Source organism: Cucurbita maxima, unplaced genomic scaffold (genome assembly GCF_002738345.1).
Source record: "Cucurbita maxima cultivar Rimu unplaced genomic scaffold, Cmax_1.0 Cma_Scf00013, whole genome shotgun sequence".
Taxonomy (NCBI): Eukaryota; Viridiplantae; Streptophyta; class Magnoliopsida; order Cucurbitales; family Cucurbitaceae; genus Cucurbita; species Cucurbita maxima.
The window spans coordinates 1,092,014-1,117,658 of record NW_019272029.1 but is presented as its reverse complement, the minus strand read 5'-3'; the positions used below and the strand labels follow the sequence as shown (position 1 = coordinate 1,117,658).

The window sequence follows — 25,645 nt, the reverse complement described above, 5'->3', positions numbered from 1 at the left end:
GGGGGGGGGGGGGGGGGGGGGGGGGGGTCATTTTGTTGTTAATGTCTACTCTTCCACTTAAAAAGTGGATCTTTCGTGGACGCTCGAGTAGCCTATTGACATTAATGTTTCCCAAATTAATTGCATCTGTTCTTCCATTCTTGGATACATAATCTTAGATTGATACTGACTTATTTTTCATTTCGAGTAGACAGATAGAGCTGCAATGCTCGATGAAATAGTGGACTACGTAAAGTTTCTACGTCTCCAAGTAAAGGTGAAGTAATATTCCTTCTGACATTTTACCTGATAAGTTAGAACTTGCTGTTTAACATATATGAAGATTGTTTGTACATTCAATCCCTTTATTCTCTGGGTCGAATTGACCAATGTCTTAAATGTTTCTACTGAAGCAACAAAAGAAATCATTTTAGAGATCATATACTCATAATCAAATTGAACTTATATTTCTTGTTAAACGAACTTGATCGTTCGAGTACTGTAGTCTGTAGAGCCAGTTAATTTCCAACTCCTTGTGCAAGCGTATTTCACTCTTTATATGGATTGAGGCAGCTAATAAACTTCAAAAGTATGGCTGTGGCTGTTATTTAAAGTGACTGCTTGTGCTCATAGTTCAAGTTTTGCCCGTTTTTCTCCCTCATTTTTCGGATGTAACAGTCACTTCTCATATCCTACTTTTTTAGGTATTTATCCAATGTTGCATTTATCAACTTTGCAGGTTTTAAGCATGAGTAGATTGGGTGGAGCTGGTGCGGTGGCACCACTTGTAACGGATATTCCACTATCATCAGTTGAGGTAATGAGATGAAAAACGAAATCTTTGACTTTAAAGTCTGTTTGATAGTGTTTTTACTTTTGGGTTTCTGTGGCTGCTTGATATCCGAAAACAAAATCGTTATGAAATGGGGTCGTATCTTGATGATTTGTTCTTAGTTACTATCCTTGTTGCATCCTAGGAAGAAGGAAGTGAGGGTGGTAGGAACCAACCTGCGTGGGAGAAGTGGTCGAACGACGGTACTGAGAGACAAGTTGCGAAGCTTATGGAAGAAAACGTGGGTTCTGCGATGCAATTCCTTCAATCAAAGGCACTCTGCATCATGCCCATCTCATTGGCTTCGGCAATTTATCACACGCAACCGCCCGATAGCTCGAGCGTTGTGAAGCCAGAGAGTAATCCTCCTCCATAGAATCGCCACGATCCTTAAAGGAAAATGGGTAAAAAAATAGGAAGAAAAGAGAGAATTTACGGATCGGTGTTGGGTCCATGCCTGCTTCTTGTCGTCGCAACACTCATGTTGTTCCCCTTCACTTGTGGTGGGTATTGGTATTGCAATCAAAGTCAGATGCCATAGTTATATTGCTTTTTAAGATTACTTTTGTAGCTTTTGTCAAAACATGGATCAATGTCAATGCCCTAAAAGATGCAAGCAGGCCTTTCAGGTCTTGACAAGCTGAACTAAAGCAAGTAGAATGTGTCAAAGCTTTACTTGATATGCTCTTCTTTTCTTGTTTTTGCATCAATGGGTGGAGGGAGTGGTGGGATATGACCAAAGCACCTTTGTTATGTAGTGGGTTGTGGGACCCTGTAAAAATATGAAAAAGAATTCTTCCTTTTCTATTTTTTTTTTGTGTATTTTTATTGGATGATGTACCTTTACAAGGAAATGCACAAGTTTGAAATGGAGAGTAGTACTTAGTTTCAAAAAGAAAAAAAAAAAAAAGGTTTAATTATAGATTTTAGAGCTTTTAATTTTTTTTACTTAGTATCCATCTATGCTTCACATCGTTTGGTACGAAACATCATATAAATTAGTCTAATATTCATATAACGGTCCAAGTTCACTATGAGTAAATATTGTTTTTTGGTCTTTTCCTTTCGAGTTTTCTCTCTGGGTTTTAAAACGAGTTTGTTAGTGAAAAGTTTCTACACCCTTATAAAGAATACATTTTTTCCCCTCTTCAACTAATGTGAGATCTCACAATTCACTCATCTTCGGGGTCCAGCGTCTTCACTGACACTTGTTCTCATCTCCAATCAATTTGAGATCTCACAATACACCCTCCTTTGGAGTTCAACATCCTCGTTGGCATACTGCCAGACATTCTCATCTCCAATCAATTTGAGATCTCACAATACACCCTCCTTTGGAGTTCAACATCCTCGTTGGCATACTGCCCGATGTCTGGCTTTGATACCATTTGTAACTAGTTGTTATTGTGAGACCCCACGTCGGTGTGAAAACAAAAGAAAGCATCTTTACAAGGGTGTGAAAATAAAACATCCATGTGACTTAATTGTCATTCTTTAAAAAGTTGTGAAAACTTCTCCCTAGTAGACACGTTTTAAAATCTTATAGGGAACTCCTCGAAGAAAGTCTAAAGAGGACAATACATTAAGTCCACATCACTGAGATTACAACAATTCTACTAAATTTATAATTAAACTTTGAAACAAAAGGAAGCATTATGTTCAAAATTCAGGAGATGGTGCTTTGCTGTGTCCGCCAAAGTTATCAAAGACTTTTGTATTCTCATGGATCATTATTGGGCAAATAAATCATTGAAGAGAGAGAGAGAGAGAGAGAGAGAGAGAATGTGTTTGACCCATAAAGCTTCTTTTTTTTTTTTTCTTCTTTTTTCTTTGAGCATTTCTTGGTTATACATAAGGAATAATAAAAGCAGTCTTAAGCAACCAAATTATTGGCTGAAGCAAACAGGGTTAATCCTTTGGTATCTAAAGTTGGCACATAAATTGCTTGGTTCTCATGGTTTTGGTACTTGCAGAATTTTCTCTTTTGCTCCTGACATTTTCTAAACTTCTCCTTTTTAATCATTTTTCTTTTAAAACGCAACGTTTACATGAAAGATTAAAGATGAGTATTATTTACAATTTATTCAATTAATGTCACACACAAACAAATATTTCAACATACCATCATGAAAGGTACCGACCCATAAGAAAAATTTGAATTACTATCAATCTAACATGTAGCACATCAATTTACAAACCATACAAGCCAGGAACCACGAGAATCTTTCCATATATATTTGGTTAATACCCTGTTGGAAACAATTTAAAGGAATCCAGAGTCGGTTCATTAAGATGGGAAATCAAAAATTGTTTACAAAGTTAGCCATTTTGGCTTCCTGATCATCAAGAGAACCCATTCTCATGTCCAATAGTGCAAGCTGGGACTTCACCCAAGGTGGATTATTCCTGCCCTCAACCCACAAGGCTTCCCCAGTGTCCTTGTGTTTAAAATCTGGATATTTTGGGTTCTTCTGCAAGCAGAATCAAAATGCGGGTGTATTAACATTAAAGAGTGAATCTCATCTCTCCTTAAGGATTCAAGTGAATCATATAGTGAAGGGAACCTAAAAATACTAACAAAAGATGACGGTTAGGATGTCTAAAATGGCCTGCAAAGGGAGGCTAGTAATCCTTTTTCTTTCCTTTTTCAAGCATTAAGGCCCACCATTTCATATATACAATAAATAATAATATTTTGATATGATAACTAAAAAATAGTCTGCTGATGACTGTTGGCTCAAGATTCAACTCTTCTCCCAGTTCCCCTCTTTTGGAATTTCAGCCTCTTAGTTGACAAAGGTCTGTCAAAGGATGACATATTTTCAACAAATGGACCAACCAAAAAGTCGATGTTTGGAGGATGTGCTCGAATAAAACAACAAATCCATGGTGAGTCTTACTAGTGAGGAAATGGATTTCAATTTTCCAATTGACAGTGGGAATGATAAAATTTCATCTGAACAAGATATTGATAGGGTTCTATGCAAAATTTCTCTAGAAGAAATCAACCTCCCTCTTAAATTATTTCTCTGATACAAAGTCCCACTCCTCCATTCATGTGAACACATTATGAGATAATTTTTCCTCCCTCCCAAGGGTCTGTGGTCTTGAGGTTTACGAGATGAAATCACAGACATTAAGAAGTTCAAGTTTTCAAGCATATGGACTCCTAGAGATTTCATCGTCTTCGTGGCTGTGCTTTTTTTTTTTTGGGATCTTTGGTCTTGTGGAAGCTTGCTTTTTCTATGCCTTGTGCTGGCTCCTTCCTTTGTTGTTGCTTTTGCCTTTTTGGCATATGATAAGTTGTTTTTAGTCTGCTCTGTTTTCAACTTGGTTGCTTTTGTTTTGTGCCTTTAGCAAATCTTTACAGCCTCAATTACACTCGGTTCCTTTGCTGTTGAAAATGCTGCCCTCACGTTGTTTGCATAGATTTTCAAGCTATTTGTCACGCACAGTTGTGAGGTTGCACCTAGTTTTCTGGTATTTGAATATTTGTAGCTGTAAAGTATGTAAATATCCATCCAACAATTTTTCAGAAAGCTCTGATTGAAGATTCTTTTGGCAGTGTTCCTGTCGACTGTGTTTGTTTTAACCTTGTTTTTAGCTGCGGCTGCTTTAGGGGTGGTTTGTGAAGCCTTCTTCACTTCAGCCTTGATTTGCAAACTCTAAAAGTTTTTGGTCCAAAGAAGGCGGAGTGTTTTATTAGATAAATATATTGTTCGCAGGGTAACCACTATTTGCTTGTGTTCGGCTCAAAGTTTTTGATTTTTCCTTTTTCTATAAATTCTTGATTTTGTTTTTTTTTTCTTTCTTTATTCCCACTCCCCTTTGGAGTTCGTATCCCTGGAACATTTTCCTTTTTATTATTGTTGTTTCTTTTTTTTTAACAAAAAAAACCTAAATAACTTATTCGTCTAAAAAAATGCAAGCATCCAAGTGGCCTGCCCTCTGCAATAGAAATAATAACATACATAAAACTATGTGTTATTATGTCATGCAGTTCATTGTAAGTTCTCAAGGTTTTTTTATGCATCAATATGGCAAAATACAATTAGAAGTAATAAAATACATAAAAGCACAAGCAAAATACCAGACTTGGTCCATGTTAAGAACATTTAAATCCAAAAACAAGACATTTGAATGTTGAAAATTGCAAGAGAATAATTAATCAAGTACCTTGTTTTTCCTATTGTCCCACCAGTTAACGGGATTGGCAAAGAATGCTTGCCATAGTTCTTGTGTGGACCCCCCCATATTATCAACAGCACCACTGCCGAGCTTTCTCCCTGCGGAGAAATTTGATAGGATCAAATAATAAGATTCTGAAGCAAAGTGTCATACCAATAATCTTAAATTAAAGAATATCCCGTATCCCGTGCCTTCCATTGCAGAATTAGAGTCTTGATCACAATGAGGGGCTGCTGAGTTGCTTCTTTCTATAAAATTCAGTTGCTGAACTACTACCTGCAAAAGATATGAAAGCATCAGAATCTACTTCATGAATCAACAGAAAACCATGGAACAATGAGAACAAGGACGGGAAAACCTTATGGTAAGTTTGCTGTTTTCCATCATCAGCTTCAACTACATCTGCGACCATCCGGCCAGATACATATATCTGGTTGCCTTTCTGAATGTGTTGAGAAGCAACATGTGCCAATTCATCCCAGAATGCTAAATTTATCCTGAAAGAGCAAAATATTGATCTGGGTCATAGTCCTAATTGTCTTTACATTTGAGGTTCAAGATTGAAATGTTATGTTGTATCTCTCTATAAATCTGAAGTTTAAAGTTCTGCCGTGCAAAGAAATGAAAGTAGCACTTTGTGGAAGATTTTGCTGGCAAGAAATGGGGAGTCTTTCAACAATGTCATGCCTTTTTTTCCCATACTTTTCCCTCTCTATCTTAATTTAACTTGTTTCTCATCATCAAAGAAAACAAAAGTTTGATAGGAACCAAAAGTTGAAAGGGAGGCTAACAAAAATGCTATCGGAAATGCTAAGCCAGAGCAGAGTGACGAAGGATAACAAAGTGTTTGAAAGATTTAGCCCACTAACTAACACACCAGGGTACTACCAGGCTTCTTTCTGGTATGTCAAAAGGAGTGAATCAGTTCGATTTGCCTTTTGAGTGGTCTGACTTGAGAATTTGCTGGGTTTTGCTATCTTGTGGGGCGTTTGGCTTGAAAGAATAATAGGATATTTGGAGAGACAAAGAGACCGTGTCACAATGTTTGGGTGGTGATGAAGTTTAATGCCTCCTTGTGGGTGTCAATTACTAGGTCTTTTGTAATTATGATCTTAGTATAATTTTGTTGGATTAGAGTATCTTTCTATAGGTCACTATGCCTCCTTGTGGGTGTCAACTTTTAATATTTCAATATTTTAAAGGTTCAATAGGAAACTAGTGGCTATCCAACTCTCTATTCAAAAGCAATTGAGCCAGCCCCAAGATGGAGACATCATGAGTTTTCCATATTATTAAGCTCAATTTGAACGGGAAGAAATCAGTCTAGAATGAAAAATTGATAAATGTCCAAGTTTGCACAAGTCCTATCAATCCATGGTACAGACTTAATACCACATCAAACATGCAAAAACTTTGATCTCTTGTCTAACTCAGTCTGGTTGACTGGATAAATTTATCAAAGCCCAAATATCAGAATCTGTTCCCTCAAAAATCAGCAGCACTAACCATTAGTAAGGGTTCCCCTAGGAGATAACTAGAAAATAGTTGGGCATATTCCCTAGTGGTTGGTGCTCTAACACCAATTTGATAGGAAACAAAATAGGAAATGGAAATGAATGAAAATATGATATTGATAAGGCTAATGAATGGATTAGAACTACAATGGGTTGTCAAGCATTAGAGAGGCTTAGTTCTCTCCTCAGATAATACCCAATTATACACCTATCTCAAGCCACACTTTATTTATGACTACTTCTCTAATAAAATCCCTAGCTAATGACTATAATTTTCTAATAATGTAATAACATTTGTCCTACATAACTAGCACGATGATACAAACTCAAAGTAGTAAGTTTATTCACCAAAAAGACTTGTGCATCTTCCTAAAGTGCATTGAAGCATGATGGCCATCTGAGCCCAAAGTGCAAGGTCATAATTTTAAAAGTTCCACCTAGGCATGCGCTCAGGCACTCAGCTCTCGTGGTGGGAGGTGTCCTCACTGATAAGCTTCGCCAATGAACAAATGGTATTGGTGCAAAGTTATTCATAGACGATATGTAAGGAAGCTATAAGAATGATGTCTCCATTGTTCAAAATATGCTTAGGGTTTCATTTCTTGATATAAAAGTGGATCACCTCCTGAAATTTAAAGGTAGTCAGGATTCTTTGATTTAGATTTTTAGAAGATCCTTGGTCTCATCATCCATACTTCCTACCTATTTACTGTTTCCTAAACTTCAACCCCTTGCTAATTCCAATGGACATGAGTCACTCTAAGAACAATTTCAGCGGAGGCTGGCATTTTGAATTTAGAAGGAAATTAAAATAGTTGGGAGATTGAGTACTTTGGTCCCTTCAAGAACAACAATTCTTCTTTACCTGTCCCAATGACCATAGGCCAACCAATAGTCGTTACTTCATACCCCACATACATTAACAACTTTTAAAAATTACGAACATAAACAATGAAATTACAATAATTATGGATGATTAATAAGTTAAACATGGTGAAAGAGCTAACAACTTGGCAGCTGAGATGGGTAACAGGGCAAATCCTAACAACAGTTGGAATGAAATCATTCTAGAATGCTTTAACAGATAATATTTGCTTCAAATGCCAATTGATTAGTGGACTTCATGGTAGGATAGATTTAGTGAAATAACACTTTTTTAATTTGAAAAATAAGCTTTTGTAAGATGGAAACTACAGAGCAAAAGCTATACAAACAAGAAAAATCCAATAAACGAGCCAAAAATTACAAAATACATAATAACAACAATAAACTTCCATTGTTAAGAATTTTAGAATGCGTCAAAATCCACACATCCTCTCTGTCAACGCCCAAATAGAGGCATTTGAATAAGTTCCTTCCAAACTTGGTAAAACCCGAAAATTTATATGAAACAAAAGTTCATTTAAAGATTCGTATGGTTTCCAAATTCTACTGAAATTGAGACAACAATTTTGGGATGCCACTCCCCCGTAATCAGAAATATAGTCTATAACCACGGTCCTAAAACTTCCATATTCTTAACATCTCAACTCCAAACTACACAAGAGCTTATTCTTCATATTCGAAAATAATTTAATCCTCATAAGCATCCCCCCGAAAATAAAAATCACATTATCATTCAATATTCTATAAAATGTAACCATAAAAACCCATTTCGGAAAGAACATTAGATTAGTACCAAGATGTTTCAGTAGATGACTTCCACACAGCAAGTCGCGTCCGCGCGACATCTTTGCCCGATGGTAGGTGCTTGAGCTCCACGGGCGTACCAACTGTCCCGATGAGACTGACCGAGTTACTGAGCTCCTTCTTCCATGGAATTTCGGAAGGTTTGGGGTAGGACACAGAGTAAATGCTGTAGTTTTCCATAGCCAAGCATTTTAGGAAACGAGTAGCGAAACGGCTGTGTTTAGCAGCGTTCAGATGCGAGGGAAAATGGGAGAAGGAAGCGACTCGTGACTTGTTTCTAGAGAAGGAGAAGATGCAGTTCTTTGATAAAAATGACGACGAAAGAGTTAGGGTTTTCTCTACCGCCATTATCATCGCTCTCGATTTCCCTCTTATCTTCGACTGTGTTCCTTTGTGTGCGCGCCAACCTCTTGGCCGAGGGTTTCATTAAAGGGTTTTAAATTTTTAAATAATAATAAGTTTTAAAAAAATGAATAATAAAATAAAAATATTTTTTTTTTAATCAATTTTTATCCTAAAATTTCTATAAATTTTTCATTTAACATTATTAAACCTTAAAACTTAAATATACGTTACAATTCGTATTAAATTCATTGACTATTTTTAGCATATATATATATATATATATATATATATATATATATATATATCTTAAAATTCAATAATAATAAAAAAATAAGTTTTGTACAAATTCAATCCAATCAACTTAATTCAACGATTGTATATACATAACAAGTCACATCCAATTTGGCTTGTAGTCAATATCAATGGTGAACTCTCCTACACGAGCGCACTTGCCAAAAAGTCTCCCCTTAATTTTACACAGACCCAAGAGATTTGAAGAGGAAAAATAGACCACAATCGTAATAAGAGCAACAAGGTAATAGCCATCTTAGGTTCTTCCACCTCTCTTTCTCATTATGTCGCATTTCAAGATCCTCGGGCAAATCAAGACAACTGGTTATTCAAATGGGGCAAAAGAATGGTGTAGAAACTCAAGTTCACCGATAGCAAATATTATCTGTTTTAGTCTGTTACATATCATCTCAGCCTCACAATTTTTTTACACTTTTTACGAGGAACGTTTCGTTATCCTCTTTAAAATGCCAATTAAATCAAATCAATCTCATAAATGTTTTTTTAAAAAAAAGAAGCGGACCCCACAAGAGAAGGCCCCACGCTGTTTCATTTTGCCCTATCAATCAAGTGGGACCCGCTCATCACATGAACCTGTTTTTAAATGCCTTAACTCGATCCGACGGTCCAAGATTGGGCTCTTCAAAACCTAATCTTGGCCGTTTGTTTTTGGTCAAAGGTCTTTTAATACGATTGGCTGTAATTGTCTAAGGGTTGTCTCCTCCACGTCGGACTACATCCTCCAGCGTGTCCTTCTTTTGGGAAACATTCATATCTGTCGCCTGACACACACGGGATGCTCTACACCACGTGCCACAGCCACATAATTAGCCTAGCGCCCACGTGTCATCATATTTGTATTTCTTTGTTATTTAAATTAATTAATGTTCGATATTTTTTCCTAATATAAATTAGAATAAAGAGTTAGATAATAAGTTAAATAAATTTTCACAATTTATAAAAAAAAATCTTAATAAAGGCTAATTTTAAAAATATATTTGGAAAATACATAGCCACACAAACAATTTTCATAGAAAATAAAATATCATAAATGCAAAGAGAAGACACGTGTCAAATAACTAATGGTAGAGTTCATGTAGACCATAATTTGCTTCTTCCTATTATATATATTCCACATTATCATCAATTCTTCACAGTTTTCATTTCTCTCATAATCCCTCCAACAATTTAACTTCTAAAGCCCATGGCGAAAATGGCAGTTTCTAACCACCGAGATCTCCAAGCCACCGAGCTCCGTCTCGGCCTCCCTGGCTCCAACGAACCCGATCGCTGCAGCGGGTTAAAGCCGAACAAGAGACCCTTTTCAGAGATTGATAAGGAAAGTAACAGCAGCGTTTCGGATGCCGGGAATTGCCTCGATCAAAGCTCCGAATCTCCTCCCTCCAAGTAAGCACAAAAAAACTCAACTCAAATTCGAGTTTTAGATCTAATAACGACTTAAACATAACTAGTTCTCAACTAATGTTAAGTATTTATTATAGGGCACAAGTTGTTGGATGGCCACCGGTTCGATCGTACCGGAGGAATTGTTTGGCCGGAAAGAAAACCGAGGTAGAAAGTTGCGGCGGAGTGTACGTAAAAGTGAGCATGGACGGAGCTCCATACTTGAGAAAGCTTGATCTAACCATTTACAAAAGCTACACTGAGCTCGTGAAGGCCTTGGAAAACATGTTCAAGTTCAATCTTGGTAAGAAAAAAATAAAAATTAAAAACTTAAGCTTTTGAATTACGTAGCTTAACAAATAATCTTGTTCGATCTCTTAGGTGGTTACTCGGAGAAAGAAGGTTTCAACGGATCGGATTATGCTGTAACTTACGAAGACAAAGATGGCGACTGGATGCTCGTGGGTGATGTTCCATGGGAGTAAGTTGATTTATGAGATCTTTACCATCTAATTTTGTTCTAATCCAAAAAGACATTTCTCATGTGAAACTTAAAATTTCAAAATGTACAGAATGTTCATCTCGTCTTGCAAAAGGATGAGGATCATGAAAGGAACAGAAGCAAGAGGGTTATCGGAGAACCGCCATTGAAGCAAGCTTTTCCTGACAACAACTAATGGCTATAACACGAGAAAGAAAGGATCCATATAAAAAAAAAAAAAAAAAAAAAAAAAGTTTTTTTTAGATCTTTATTGTTTGTAAAAGAATAATTTAGATCCAAACTGTATAGACATATACATTATCGACAATATTATTATACGAGCAATATTTGAATGCATATTAAATTATACGAGCAATATTTGGAGCAAAAAAAAATAACGGTTTTCTTATTAGTGCAAATATTTATTTAAAAATAAAATAAAGTGAAAATAGTTTAAATAAAATGCATAAGATGAACAAGTTACTTATTGAACTGGTATACGGATGGAACCTCATTTATCTAATACGATATCACTCCATCATGTAATCCAAATCTAATAGGTACGAGTTAGGGTATAGTTTTTTTTTTTTTTTTTTTTTTTTTTGAACTTGTAAAATATTTAATATTGAACTCTGGGTTGAAAACGAACGTCATCGTATCCACTTACATCATGATCTATTATTTACGAGAACATTGGCATTACAGGTCCATTACAATCATGGTTGAATTAGGGTGGAAATACTTATACACGTTCTTCATGATATTAACCAGTTTCTCGTACTTTTCTGCATTGATATTCTCATCTTGTTCTCAGATACTAACTCCCTCGAATATCGAACTATTCATAGAGTAAATATTAAAATCGAGTAACCCTACAGAACATAGCACATCATACACAAAGACGTGGGACACGTCGAAAGAGATTAGGTTAGTGACATTGGATGTGAAAGGAAACAAGTCCACGAGCAAAGGATTTGCACCAAACAAAGACAGCAAAGAGAGGATAAGAATTAGAAGATAAGTTGGAGATATGCAAGTAATGTCACACTCCAATAGCTCTCTCCTTCATAATTGCTTAACAAATCCATTGTTCTCCAAATCTCTCCCATTACCCTACAAAGCTTTTGTGGAATATAAAATTTTAGGGTTTATTCCGACTCTCGAGCATCATCGTTGATACTTCTCGATTAAACGCGTAAGTTTCGGATTGGAAATCAGTACAATACCCAATAAGTGGCTACAGCTAGCGTTTGAGTTTAAACTATGTTCGATTGAAAATAGTTGAAGATATATACCTTAATCAGTTAAGTTACTCGACAATTTTTGTTACTGCAATGAGCGAGAACATGAATAGATAATTTCGAGACAAGAAAACTACTCTTTCATTAATGCATTGGATCCTCACCCTTTTTCATTTTTGTTGCTTTGGTAGATTGAAGAATCAAATGGTCAATCTCATTGGAAACTACTTTTTATGTGTTCTATGCATTGAATCTTTGCCCAATTATTGTTTAGTTGAAAGGAAATGTTCTGAATTTATTGTTAATTTTAAATATATACCTATTGTGAGTCTCGAAGGTATAGTCAAAAGTGACTAAATTATCGACGTATGATGTTCGAGGGCTCTAGAAAAAGGAGTCGAACCTCGATTAAGGAGAAGCTATTTGAGAGCTCCATAAGCTTCCGGGGAGGCTTATAGTATACTTTGTTCGAGGGGAGGATTGTTGAGGATTATTGGGAGTGAGTCACATGTTGATTAATTTAGTGGAAAATCATGGGTTTATAAGTGAGGAATATTATCTGGTAGCGGAAAGCAAAACTATGAGAGTTTATGCTCAAAGTTGAACAATATCATACTATTGTGGAGAGTCGTGATATTTTAAAAACTATTAAATAAATGATTATTCTAATCATAAATTAAATTGGGTAAATAATAATAATAATAATAATTTTCCAAACCAAGAATATTTAATTAATTAATAAAAAGGGTAATTAATGCAAGGAAGTGATGGATTCCATCAATTTTGGACACACGTGTGACACAAAATATGATGGACTTTGACTTGTGGGCTCTCCTCCCACACGTGCGTGTTTCAGTCTTTGGACTTGTATACATTGGCCCAATTAACTCAACCGCTACTCCCCCACCTTTCTTTGATCCATCTCTTTCATCTTTTATTTGGATATTATAAATCATTTTGTTTTTAATTTTATAATTTAAACCAATTTTTTATTTTTTAATTCACTAAAAAAAAAAAAAAAAAATCTAACCTTTTAGTCGAAAATATATTTTTAATATATTGATTTATACTCAAATTAATAAATATAATTTTGAGTTTGTCGGTACAAATTCTTAAATTTTAATATTTTCATTGTCGTTGTCATTTATCTTTTCTCTCTATATCAAGGCCCGCTTATTAATATGTCAATTTGAACATAATTCAATGAATAAAATATTTATAATATTCCAAAAGTTATAATTATATACTCAAAGCAAGGGAATATTTATTATTAGCTTAGGATTTTTCATATCTCGTTAGCTTAGGATTTTCTTTAGGTCAAAACGTAACACTGTCTCTAGCTTCCAATTAGCTAATATAATAAATCCGACTAACCTAAAGACCAAAAAGACCAAATCATCTTGACACAACATTACCATTAACATGATCTTACAACGAAATCCTAATTAAATTATTTGCTTATAAGAACTTGGGTTGGTTTGTAGAGATAATATTCACTTAGAATCAATTTAAGATATTTAGGTAACGTTGACATGTCACACGGGAACGTTAGGTTCATCGGGTAAACCTATAATTATTAAAATATTAGTCTTCAAAGAGAGGGATGAATTAAAAGGGAACATGAACATTGGTTCATAAAGATACACACCATATAATATCATTGACCATTAAATACACATTATTAAAAGACCAACTTATATTATAATTATTATTGATACTCATTTGTCTGCCAAACAAGGTTCATAATGTTCTTTAACTTAATTTTTATTATATGCTATGTTACGAGAAATTAAAATAGAAACCATGTCGGATTTAGGTAAAAAATATATATACGAAACCAGCTTCATTTCGTACCTGAATTCATATATTGACTCAAGATTCAAAAAGTAAACGTTTATAGAGAAGACAACCGTACGTAGGTTAAAGCTCGTAGGTTCTTACATTTTAACATCTAGCCGAATTTCCGTTTAAGACGACATAAACTTAAACCGAGACAAAAATAGAGGAAAAAAAAGAAAATAAAGAAAGTAAAATAAAATTAGAATTGATGGAGGGGAGGGGAGGGGCCAGTGGGATACCCTGCACCGGTGCACATGGGATAGGGTTCGAGACTGGTGACACAAACCCTACAATTTTCACATGGCCCATTAAGTGGGTCCCACCTTCCAAATGAATCTATGCACATGACATGTCCTTCCATGTGGGCTCCCTTCCCATTGTCCCCACCTTAATAACCCTATTTATTGACTATTTACAATTTAGTCCCTACAATTAGGGTTTCGTCAATAGCTTATGAAAAAATAAACGTCCCGTTTTTGAGTTTGATGGGTCGTTTTAGAAGCTGATAACAAATTTAGTCTCATTACGAGTGAATCTTGGAGTCGAGCTAGCTTTCTTCTGCATTTACATTCGAGGGTCAATTTCAGTTTGGCTCGAGACAACTTTGGCACGCCTCAATTCTCAAACTTTTGAGAACATCGTCTTAAAAACTTCATTTTTCTTTAGTTGTTTTTTTCAACAAATAGGTTCGAGTGTTTGTTGCTACCATTTCTAAAAGCCTTGGTTTTTATTCTTTTTTCTCATCTTTTTCAAGGCATTATAAAGCACTTTGCTACACATAAAGGGCACACCCCAACATCTCCATATTCCATGTTTTCTTTAACACGACCTAACTCGACTATGCCATTAGAGTATGCATCCACTCAAAACACAAAATACTCGATTGCTCTGTACGTCATTACTAGTGTAGAATGTTATTGTGACATCTTTTTGTATACCCAATTTGAATGAACGATTTTTTAAAATTTGTGATTTGGTCGGCCAATTACCCGATAGCTATTTTCGGGCGCGTGCAATACAAACATCATCTATGGCCAATAATTATTAGCCAATCATAAACTAAAATGCAGAGGGGAAAAAAAATTATTGTATTAATAGCATTTTCCATCTAATTATTTTTTAAAAGGCGATTTATTTTTATTTAGCTAATTAAATAATGTTATTAATTAATTGATGCAACATAACAAAATAAATTGGTGTGGGCAATCCAACATATCAAACCCTAATAATTCAATTTTATTAAACAAATTTGTCACATTATCATTTAGTTAATAAAATTACATTAAATAATATTATACAAATATTAATATCACATATAATTAACAAAAAAATTTAACAACCAATAATAATTTTAAAAAATAACAAATTTTTTTACGCCTATAAATTTAATTGAAATAAATAATAACAGTCAAAGGCAAGAGAAAGGTAGAGAAGACGGTGGAATGCTAAATTCACCCGCTCGTTATTTATCCCACAAGTTTGGAAGACACCACCTCACTTCACCCTCCACAGGTCACAGTCTCACAGTCTCACAACCCCATCCATTAAAGAAAGAAAAATAACCCACCTCACCGCCATGTATGTTTAGCACGTACATAGCCCTCCTTCTCACCCGCGGGTTATTTTCATAATACAAAACCAACCAACCAAACAAGCAAAAAGGTGTAGCCTTTCACTCATAGATCATAATACACATAGAACCCAAAAGAGAGAGAGAGTTTATGGCGGAGAAGAAGAAGATGGAGTTTGAAGAGACCGAGCTCCGGCTCGGTCTGCCCGGAAACAACAACAACAACAACGGCGGTGGCGGTGGCGAATCGGGAGAGATAACGGCTAGGAAACGAGGCTTTGTTGAAACTGTCAGCAGTGAGAACATTTCCAAGGTTGATCTCAAGCTTAATCTTTCGTCCAAAGAAGCCACCAGGGACGATGACGGTGTTGCTGCTGATCGCAACCCGAGAAACGATGACAAAGCTGTCCTCACCGCAGATCCTGCCAAGCCTCCGGCTAAGTAAACTCAAATTTATTTAATGCAATTCGAGTTTTTTTTTTTTTTGTGAATCTCCTCCAATGATTTCTTCTGTTTTCGTGAATGCGCGAAGGGCACAAGTTGTGGGATGGCCACCGGTTCGATCGTTCCGAAAGAACAACATGTTGGCGTTCGTAAAAGTAAGCATGGATGGCGCGCCATATCTGCGTAAAGTGGACTTGAAGATGTACAAGAGCTACAAGCAACTCTCTGATGCTCTCGCTGCCATGTTTGGCTCCTTCACCACCATTAGTAAGCTATCAAAATTGTCTAACAGATAATAACTGGATGTAGATTCAAGAACTCGTTCTAGATACTAGTTCGAGATGCTTCGTTCTCAAACGTCCAATAGTGAATAATTTATCGCCAATTACTTTTCTTCTTTATTCATTGACTTCTTTGGTGACTTTTTGAATTTGGGTTTCGTTTATATTATTCGAGGTAACTGTGAATCTCAAGAAATGAAGGATTTCATGAACGAGAGCAAGTTGATGGATCTTCTGAGTGGCTCTGATTATGTTCCAACTTATGAAGACAAAGACGGTGATTGGATGCTGGTTGGAGATGTTCCATGGGAGTAAGTTTTAGTATTTTTTTTGGAGCCATAAATTTCGATGTTTACATACTAAGTCATTAATTCCATTTATTTTGACAAATATAGAATGTTCGTCGAATCTTGCAAACGTCTACGCATCATGAAAGGAAAGGAGGCCATTGGACTCGGTACGTTTTATCATCAATCTTCCTAACCCTAAAATAATATTTTTAAGAGGGTTTTTTTTATTTCTTAATTTTTCAAATATAAGTTGTGACTAATGAATTTAGATACAAAAATAGTTTTTTTTTTCAGTTAATTAAAAAAATAAGGTAATTTTAAGAATTGAAAATTATTAACCTGCCACTAGTTTTTTTTTTTTAAATAGAAGGTAGTTTTTAAAATTTATTTTTAATTATTTCCCTTAATTTGTGAGCTAAAATAATATTAATTATTGGTCTAAGATCTTATGTAATAATATTAGAATATAAAAAGAAGTGTTGAATCTAAGAATATTAGGTTAAATTATCATTTTTAGTTGGTATTTATTTTAAATATTAATATCTTAGAAGTTCTCTAACATAATTATCGACTCCATACTAACATATTTGACCGATTGTCTACCCTATTCCTCTAGATTTCTTGACACAACCCGTGTTAATCTCTACAAAGATTTAAGTGACAATGTTAACATTGATCAATACAACGAACGTGTTTATTAACATCATTCCTTGCTTCAATACCCTTCTAAACTAGCCTTTAATTACTCTTCCTCCTCATTTCAGCACCTAGGGCGGTGGAGAAATGCAAGAATAGAAGCTAAGCAAGTAAAATCAAAGACAACTTAACTCGGTTCGATCTCGAGTCTTAGTTTACCCTAATTATCGAAATACCGATAATTTAGAAAACGTTCAGATTCGAGAAAAGAAGGCAGATTGGTTGTTTGGGTATTTCTTGTATGATTAAGTAAGATGTGAAACCGTTTTAAGTGGTAATTTTATATTTGTCATATATGCTTATTTGCTTAAGTTTTAAGACTTGGTTTGATATTTGTCTAACATACTTTGTTTAAGTATTTATGGATTTGGGTTTAAATAATAAGCTCCCTATTTGCTTGTAGTAATAATATTGTTTTGTTTATTAATTTATATAATAATTTTTCAATGATTGATTCTTGAAATTTCTTCTTAAATATATTATTATTATTTATATATATATAGAGGAGAGGGCCAATAATTAAATGGAAATGTTCCATATGGATGGTTGAGCATAGGGAACAAGGTCATGTGGATGGTTGAAGAGGGCATTTATGTGGATGACCCATTCATGTTTTGAGTTTGCTGTTTATGTTATTTATTGAAAATGTCTTTTTTTGTGCTAATAATGCAATGGCTAGCTAAGCTTTAAAATTGTGTTAAAAAACGCTTTTAAGTACTTAAAAAGAAAAAGAAAGAAAAAAGTTCAAACTTTGGGTATTAATCAAACTTTTAATTTGATGTGTTTCTTTGTCTCTCCGCCACATGTGGATTGTGACTATGTGTTCGTGATCAATTAATTATACATTGCGTGTGCTAATCTTTTGGGTGTCTTTGCATGTGTGATATTGTTCAATTTTGCTTTAGTTTTGCTTGAAGTGAAATTCTTCAAACCCACCTTCATCAATCGATAGCAAGTGCAAGAAGAATTCGACAAACTTTTTGTGGTTAAAAACTTCAACTGCAACAATAATGAAGATATTTTAGGAAGATGATGATATCAAAAACCAAGAATCAAGCCTAATGAAGCATAAAGTTGAACATAGCTGAGATTTAACATACCTATTTAGCCTCGCAGATTAGGTCGAGATTTTTCCCTATAATACTTAGCTAAGAGAGAGCTGTCTCGAGTCAAAGGAACTAGCCTCTTAATTGAGACTGAACCAATGTGGCTAATAGTTTTATACCGTTTGACCGAGCATCCAAGAATTTGGAGGGCCACCTTGAATAATAAATCCTCCAAGTCCTGCCCTGAACTCCGAATCTCATCTTCCAGAACATGAACTTACAACCAAGTGGAGTCACTCAAGTATTGCTCAAATAATAATAATCATAAATAACTATTGTTCTTTATTGGGGGGAAAGAAAAAGAACTTATAAACCCTAATAAGCTTTCATGTATGGCTTGGCTCTGGGTACTGGACTCAGTTCCATACTGAAAAATATAGTTTTAGGAAGTGTGGAAATGTTACAAATAAAAATGTTTACACAGGCGAGGTGCTCTGCCTATAACCCCAAATGGATGGCAGGTGCACTCTGCCTTCATTGGCTCTAATACACAACGCACAATTACTATCAGTGTGCCAAGAAGAAAAACATTCTGAACTTTTGAACTCTTTATGACATAAGAATGTTACACTGATGGCTTCCTACCCTCCTTCGTTTCGTATAATCATCCGATGACTGCCAACAAGAACAAGATCACTGTTATTTACTACTACATGAAGTTTGTGTATGCATCATTGTGTAGATTATCCATTAATTGGATTCATGAAGCCAAATATGTGAATTGAACAATTGACAAAGAAATTATACTACATGATATTGAGTACTAGACTTTTTTTTATTCCGATACCGTGTTAAAATACTCCTAAACTTGTTAATTGCCATTAAGCTCAAAAGTTTAAGCTCACTCTTGGGCAATATGTTCTTAACAACCATGTTTATGTTCAGACCGCTATATGGATAACGAGTAGTTCTGACTTACCTGTGAATTAATAAGAGGTGGAACTCGAATACGTTTTGAGCCATCTGCCAAGCGCTTGCATGATAGTAGGTTCTCCTCAGGTGCAGCAGCCTTATCAAGCTGAAATTGACAAAAGAGATGCATAATCACATCAGAGTGCTGATCCTTCTTTGAGCCATCTACCATGTACATGGATTGTCGCCACTTTCCAGGTAACCAATCCTCAAATTCAGTAGGAGATTAAAGTCAAGTAATCAATTTGTGTACCTGAATTCGAATAGCTCCAACTACTAACTCCTTGCAATCTGATGCGTGCACAGTTTGTAAACTGGGGCACTGAAGTAACAATCTCTCTGCGAGCAGACATATATATCCAATATTATTAGGAGAAAAACTTGCCATCTGATATATGGATTATAGTCAGTTTCAAGGAGATCATCAGTTAAGAGGTAAGAGAAAAATAAAAAAACTCACCTGGATGCAAATTTTTGCAAGAGTTCAGATTGAGATCCTCTAGTTGTGGGCAGTTAAGATATAGAGCCTGCATGTGAAGAACAGAGTAAGAACGCAGAAACTAATGGCGTATAGATTTGATATCTAATGGCTAAAGAGTCTCACATCTAAACCGGAACAACCCCACAAACTCAGCTTTTTCAGGTGGTTGTGCTTGATGATCAGCTTTTGGTAAATGAGGTGAAACTTAGAGTTTGGTTGTTTTGATAACTCATGATCACCAGTTTCAGATGTAGAATCCTGAGCATTAGGGTCACAAATTGTCATCCCACAATCCATGAGTTCAAGAAGTGGCAATTCAGCCGTTGCAAATTGTATGCCACCTGTAGAGCAAGGGCAACTTCATCAGTAACCGAAAACCATACTAAAAAATTTACACAAAGATGAAATTACACAAAAATCAGATATAAATATGAGTGATTACTTGAAGTGATATTGGGACAGAGGGCAAGGAGAAGTCTAGACAATGAATCTGGGAATACATTACAGATCATTCCAATGCCACTGTCACTGATGCTAGACCTGAAAACAAAATCAATGGTTGATTCAGATGATCTCTTTATACTAATTATGGCTTCAGAATAATATGATATCAATAAGCTCGCTTTAGCGATTTAAGGGAACATTTTTAAGCAAGAGATGATAAATTTTAAAGCAATTCACTGTCAAGAACAGTTTCATTATTTACTTAAACATGTGACCCTTAACATGGACTCCTTGCACCAATCACTTCAACACTTCCTAAATTATTCTCAAGATTACAATGGTGCGTCGGATTAGTAAAAGAAATGCATACCCGCTAAGATCAAGCAATTCCAAGTTTGGATAGCTTGAAGCAATAGAAGCAACAGAAGCATCAGTGATGTCAACTCCAAGAACAAGTGAAAGCATCCGCAATTCACTGATCAATGCAAAAACAAAAGAACAATCCATGGTAAGTATGTATGAAAATAAAGATCCACCCTGAACAATCAAGATAAAAATTTACTTCGCACAAGCTCGTTGCAATACTAAATGAGCACTAGTAGCACAAACCTCAATTGTGCAGCTGTGAGTGCTAGTACTACAGCATGAGAAAGACGGAAAGATGAGATGTGTATGTTCTGTAATCTTGGGCAACCCCTTCCCATGCCATCAACCATCGCAACAAGGTCAGTGCTATCATTTTCTTGACGAGAAAACTCGAAGGAAATCTCCTTTAAATTGGGGCAGTTGAAAGCCTGCCAAGATAGTAAGTGGATGAGCAAACTTCCTTTTCCAACAGAGGTAGCCATTGTAAGAGATAAAAGGAAAAGAGTTATAACCATCTTAGAGAGGGAGCGAAGATCAGAAAGCCAAAGTGTGCCAAGACTCGATGAACAGAGGGAAAAACTCCCCAAACTAGAACAACCTTCCATCTTAAGAATCTTAAGACATCGTTTATCGGCAACAAAACGACCAAGTTCACCACTGTATATTAGAAATTTAAAAAAAGGCCAAACATCAGTTATTGGATGACATTTTCTGCTATGAACTTCAGCTGTCATTAAACTTTTCATCACATCACTGTCACACGGTCAATTATAATCATGGATCAACAAAAAGAACAAGTATATTAGATCAAAAAAAGAAATGGCCAAACATCAGTCATTGATCACATTTTCTGTTATGAACTTCAGCTGTCACTATTCTCATCATCATACCACATTCACAAATCAATTATAATCATGGATCAACAAAAAGAATAAGTATATTAGAGATAAAAAGAAATGGCCAAACATCAGTCATTGGATCAGATTTTCTGTTATGAACTTCAGCTATCACTATTCTTCTCATCTTACCACTTTCACACAGTCATTTACAAACACGGATCAACAAAAAGAAGAAATAAAATAAATCAGTACTGGACAAAGTAAGACACATAGATATTGAATTACCCTGTGATACGATTTATTGATGATTGAGACTTAGTAATCTCCAGAACTTCAAGGCTAGGACATGAGAACGCAATGCAAGCCAACAACATCGAATCCAAGTCACTGTTACATCAAGAAATATATATGTTAAAACAATCAGACCTTCAAACTACACTGCCTACAAGTATTCATAAAGGTTGATTGCTAGAATTTCATATAAACCTTATTTTTAGAGAAAATAAAGCCACAAAGTAAAATAAATACTTAAAGAGTTAGCTAGCAAGTAGTAGTTGCCAGCTAAATTTAGGGGAAATTTTCTGACCAAAGATATCAAAGTCAACCCCATGTATGACAGTGGATAAATTTGATCAGAATCCAAAGTCATCAACTACAAGTTCTATTACCATGAAAAACCATGGATTAAAAGGATCAGGTCCTCAAGTTCATCACAGATCAAAGCCAAAATCATTTCATCTACCTAATTCTTGTCACTTTTAGTTCAACAACATCCAGATCCAGTTCGTTTCTCACATTTCAATTAAATACATTATCGCATTAACTCATGGTAACCAGAACCAATAGATCTAAACAGTCCGATCAAAAGCCCTAACCTTTCCAATCTAAGCGAGAGTGTCACAAGTCTAGAATACTTCTGCAACAGCGAACCAACAAATCCAACCTGAGCCCTAGACGGAACTGTCAATCTCAACACCTCCGCCGCTTTCCAAATCTTCCTTGTCGTTTCTCTCCAGCCCTTACAAACCCTCGCCGCCGATAAAATCCCAGCCGGCGGCAGCCTCCTCAGAATCTCCCAAAGACAACTCGCAGGCAAACATCCAGAGGCGTCCGGATCAATTTCGGGATAATCGAAGCCAAGCTCCGCCTCGTCAGCATCGTCGAGGTCGGAGTGGAAGCCGCTGCGAAGATCGTCGGCCTCGTCGAAGGAGAGGGCGCGACGGAGGTGGGAATGAGAAGCGTGGTCGATGGTGGAACCGCGAGCGGAATTGCAAGAATCCGTGGTGGGAGTGGAAGTGATGGCGGTGGTGGTAGTGGTGGTGGGAGTGAGGTTACATACATGACCCTTCTTGGGGAGGCCACATCGGCCGCAGTTGTAGCTGCCCCGCTTCTTGCCGCACTTGAGATCGAAGTTGGTGGCGTTACTAGTGGTGGTTGTGGTGGTGGCCCCGCCTTGGTGGTGGTGGAAGCGCTCCATAGCGGCGGCGGGGGCGGAGGGGATTGGAAGAAAGAACAGGCGCGGGAGATAGGGTGGGATTTCGCGCGTTTATTTTGCAAGATTTCGGGGAAAATGAAATATATAGATGGAACGTGTATTAGTGAAATGACGAAATTGCCCATTTCCGTTTATTTCGATGAGTTGGAGTTTGGAGAAAGGCACGTGAGGGCTTCTTCTTTTTATTGTTTTTCTATTCGCTCCCAATCTATCCGTTACTCCACTCTTTTTTATTTTTTATTTTTTTTTTATTTTTTTTATTTTCTTTTGATTTATGAAATTGTGATGTCCCTTTTATTTTGAGGGTCATTTTGGTCTTTATATTTATCTTGAAGTCTGATTAGATAATAAATATCTAATTATACTTCTAATTAATGTGACGTTACCAATCTATATCCTTCGTTAGGACACCCCTAACACAATTGTGGATTTATATATATATATATATATATATATAAATTCAATAATTTCTTCGTATTAATTTCCTTTTCACAATAATAACAAATAGAAGTATTTAGGAAAGTAATAAAAATTAAAATAAAATAAAATAAAGGAAAATCGGGCCAAAACATGTCAGCGATAATTTCGCAGCTCAACGGCCACATTGAGAGGGTAGTTTGGGTACTTCACTACCTTCGCACGTGCCACTTTTTCTCCCTAGCTCTTATACTCCATCCCTCTCACCTTTTATCTTTACGCGCACGAAAATAACCATATAAATTTTTATATTTACTTTTTAATGGAAAATATATGAGTGATCATTTAATCCAAACTAGTATTTGGAATTCGGATTCGACACTTAATAGCTCGGACAATCTCCTACGATATGGACACTTAATAGCCCGAGTAATCTCCTGCGATATGGTTAAGTTACCCCTTCCTTATTTTTAAGAGTAAAAACTATTCTCGAAGATCAACCTGAGTTATTTTAGTATGTTTTGTCTTCATTTAGATGTATCCCATGAAAATTCTTAAAAAGTCACCCGACATAAGACTGTTCCAAACAAAACATGTTTAACCTTGACATTACTCAAGATCATTCTCATTAAAATGTGGTATGAGTTCATTCATGTACTTCTCTTTCACTTGGGTGTTATTGGCAAACACTGTGAGATAAATTCATTGTTGATAAACAACGGGTAAACTAAGAGCAAAAAGTTGATAACCTATGAATCGCTCGAGGTTAATTTATTGAAATAAATCGGTGTTGAAAATGTGAACGATCTAGGAAAATGGAAAAATGTGTGACTTCTTCCGAAAAAAGTTAAAATTCATCCTCATAGCACGTTCACTTTACCATGATAAAATACATTTATTCTTTGCCAAGCTATGTATGAAATATAGTAGTTTTGAGCCAATTTGCTTTAGCTTCAACGACATGAACTCAAAAGGTTATACGATTCAAGCCAGAGGCGAATTTCCACACAACGATCTACAACAACAATAATAAGACGACAAGTATGACCTAAAGAGATAAGCCCGATTCCTCGTCTTCTTCGAGAGTAGAAGTGTAAATAATGTAGAATGCCCATATGAAACCAAACACGCCAAGAAGAATCCAACCGAGAAGATTGTTGCTCAAACCAAATGGAAGGCCAGTCCCTTCAGTGCTCAGCCTCTCATCCACCAAAGCCATGGCTGGACTCGACATCGACGCAGCGTAAGCTGCAGCTACCAACGACGCGCCCATCCCTAAGGTGCTCGACTTGTTTTCTACTTCTCCATTTGCCTTCCCTTCCATAGAACACCTAACTGCTCCTTTCTTTCTCAAAGCAGGCAACCCTACATCAAAGAGGTGACCGAAAAAACTCGATTAAACATATAACTACCGATATTTTGACTTCTATAATATTGATCTAAATGGTTCTAGTTCATTTGTTCGTTAAAAATCGATTTAAAGAGAATCCATGTTCAATCTAAAGCCAATTCTATTATCAATTGATTCATTCATCGAGTCAAGTTCTAATATCACGGGCTAACCCTTCAAAAGTTCAAAATATAACCGTTAGAGCACAAAGATTGAGTGGAGCAAATAAAAGTAGTAGCAACAAAAGAACCCACCAAGAAGGAATGGGGCGGGTGAAGCCGCCGGCCGTGGGCGGTTCTGAACCAGAGAAGAGCGCACGGTGGCAGCGGCGGCGGAGGTGACGGCGGCCATTTGCTTGTTTTGCTCTTGAACTTTGGGAGGAAAATGGGGGGAAAAATGCAATTTGGGGAGTGGCGATCAAAGGGTTTGTTAATATTATTTGTTTGTGTTGAGTGGCAACCACACAAAGCTGGATAGGGGGACAGCCATTCACTTGATATCCTTATCTACTTCTGGCCAATTGGGTTTGTACACGTGTCCGTCATCCATTTCTAGCCAATAGCTAACTCCTACGTGGACTGCCAAAATGTCCGAAATGAGATTTTTCTAAAACTTCACTCTCATGTGTTCTTTCATAAGATGCTTACAATTTTGATGTCTTTTCACTTAGAAAATAAATAAATGAAAATAATAATTATAACGGAATTAAATATAGTTCAACCCGTCAAGGTTTTATGTTTGAAACTCTAATGTAATTTTATTTGGTCGTACATTTGTCATTAATAAGTCTAGTCACTTGTTATCGTTTGAAGCATAGTTCAACGATATATGCTCTTGATCACAAGGGATCAAAGATTCAAATTTTTCCACTCAAACAATGGGTTGAATTCAAAAAAAGATCTAATCACTTATTACTTCAAGAACTATATTCAACAAGATTACCTCTTATAGAGTTCATAATTATAATCGAAACAAGCAGCAGCAATGCCTTTTAACAAAAGCATAAGCCTCTTGTATGATTCAAAGAAGACGTTAAGTCTAGAGACTAAAGACGTAAGCATCAATAGCTTTTTTAAATATCTTTTAAGCAATTTGAGCGATTCAATTTTTT

At 35.9% G+C, this 25,645-nt stretch overlaps 6 protein-coding genes across 6 annotated transcripts in view; 3 read left to right on the top strand and 3 right to left on the bottom strand.

Moving 5' to 3' along the window:
• LOC111487975 (transcription factor UNE12) overlaps window positions 1-1,665 on the top strand; it is a 3,312-nt gene extending 1,647 nt beyond the window's left edge. The window contains exons 4-6 of the mRNA XM_023135504.1: window positions 191-256; window positions 719-796; window positions 957-1,665. Coding sequence (XP_022991272.1) covers window positions 191-256; window positions 719-796; window positions 957-1,187 — 375 coding nt within the window. The 3' untranslated portion in view covers window positions 1,188-1,665. The remainder of the gene's footprint in view (window positions 1-190; window positions 257-718; window positions 797-956) is intronic.
• A 1,275-nt stretch (window positions 1,666-2,940) lies between these two features.
• On the bottom strand, window positions 2,941-8,621 carry LOC111487976 (protein OSB2, chloroplastic-like). The gene is made up of 5 exons (XM_023135505.1): window positions 8,192-8,621; window positions 5,358-5,496; window positions 5,191-5,275; window positions 4,988-5,097; window positions 2,941-3,282 (listed from the first exon to the last, which is right to left on the bottom strand). The coding sequence occupies exons 1-5, from the start codon at window positions 8,554-8,556 to the stop codon at window positions 3,112-3,114; spliced, it is 870 nt and encodes a 289-aa protein (XP_022991273.1). The 5' UTR covers window positions 8,557-8,621; the 3' UTR covers window positions 2,941-3,111.
• Window positions 8,622-9,991: 1,370 nt separating this feature from the next.
• LOC111487978 (auxin-induced protein 22D-like) lies at window positions 9,992-11,099 on the top strand. The gene is made up of 4 exons (XM_023135508.1): window positions 9,992-10,245; window positions 10,341-10,546; window positions 10,624-10,723; window positions 10,815-11,099. Exons 1-4 carry the CDS (start codon window positions 10,043-10,045, stop codon window positions 10,891-10,893), a joined length of 588 nt encoding a protein of 195 aa, XP_022991276.1. The 5' UTR covers window positions 9,992-10,042; the 3' UTR covers window positions 10,894-11,099.
• A 4,264-nt stretch (window positions 11,100-15,363) lies between these two features.
• LOC111487977 (auxin-induced protein AUX28-like) lies at window positions 15,364-17,490 on the top strand. The gene is made up of 5 exons (XM_023135506.1): window positions 15,364-15,814; window positions 15,906-16,084; window positions 16,274-16,409; window positions 16,494-16,555; window positions 17,153-17,490. The coding sequence occupies exons 1-5, from the start codon at window positions 15,525-15,527 to the stop codon at window positions 17,188-17,190; spliced, it is 705 nt and encodes a 234-aa protein (XP_022991274.1). The 5' UTR covers window positions 15,364-15,524; the 3' UTR covers window positions 17,191-17,490.
• Window positions 17,491-18,449: 959 nt separating this feature from the next.
• Window positions 18,450-22,768, bottom strand: LOC111487973 (F-box/LRR-repeat protein 17-like). Its single transcript, XM_023135503.1, has 11 exons — window positions 22,108-22,768; window positions 21,518-21,619; window positions 20,906-21,050; window positions 20,637-20,821; window positions 20,398-20,502; window positions 20,026-20,123; window positions 19,707-19,924; window positions 19,563-19,629; window positions 19,356-19,441; window positions 19,110-19,208; window positions 18,450-18,805 (listed from the first exon to the last, which is right to left on the bottom strand). The coding sequence occupies exons 1-11, from the start codon at window positions 22,707-22,709 to the stop codon at window positions 18,740-18,742; spliced, it is 1,773 nt and encodes a 590-aa protein (XP_022991271.1). The 5' UTR covers window positions 22,710-22,768; the 3' UTR covers window positions 18,450-18,739.
• Window positions 22,769-23,986: 1,218 nt separating this feature from the next.
• LOC111488273 (photosystem II reaction center W protein, chloroplastic-like) lies at window positions 23,987-24,958 on the bottom strand. The gene is made up of 2 exons (XM_023135972.1): window positions 24,789-24,958; window positions 23,987-24,509 (listed from the first exon to the last, which is right to left on the bottom strand). The coding sequence occupies exons 1-2, from the start codon at window positions 24,883-24,885 to the stop codon at window positions 24,193-24,195; spliced, it is 414 nt and encodes a 137-aa protein (XP_022991740.1). The 5' UTR covers window positions 24,886-24,958; the 3' UTR covers window positions 23,987-24,192.
• Between the last annotated feature and the right edge of the window lie 687 nt (window positions 24,959-25,645).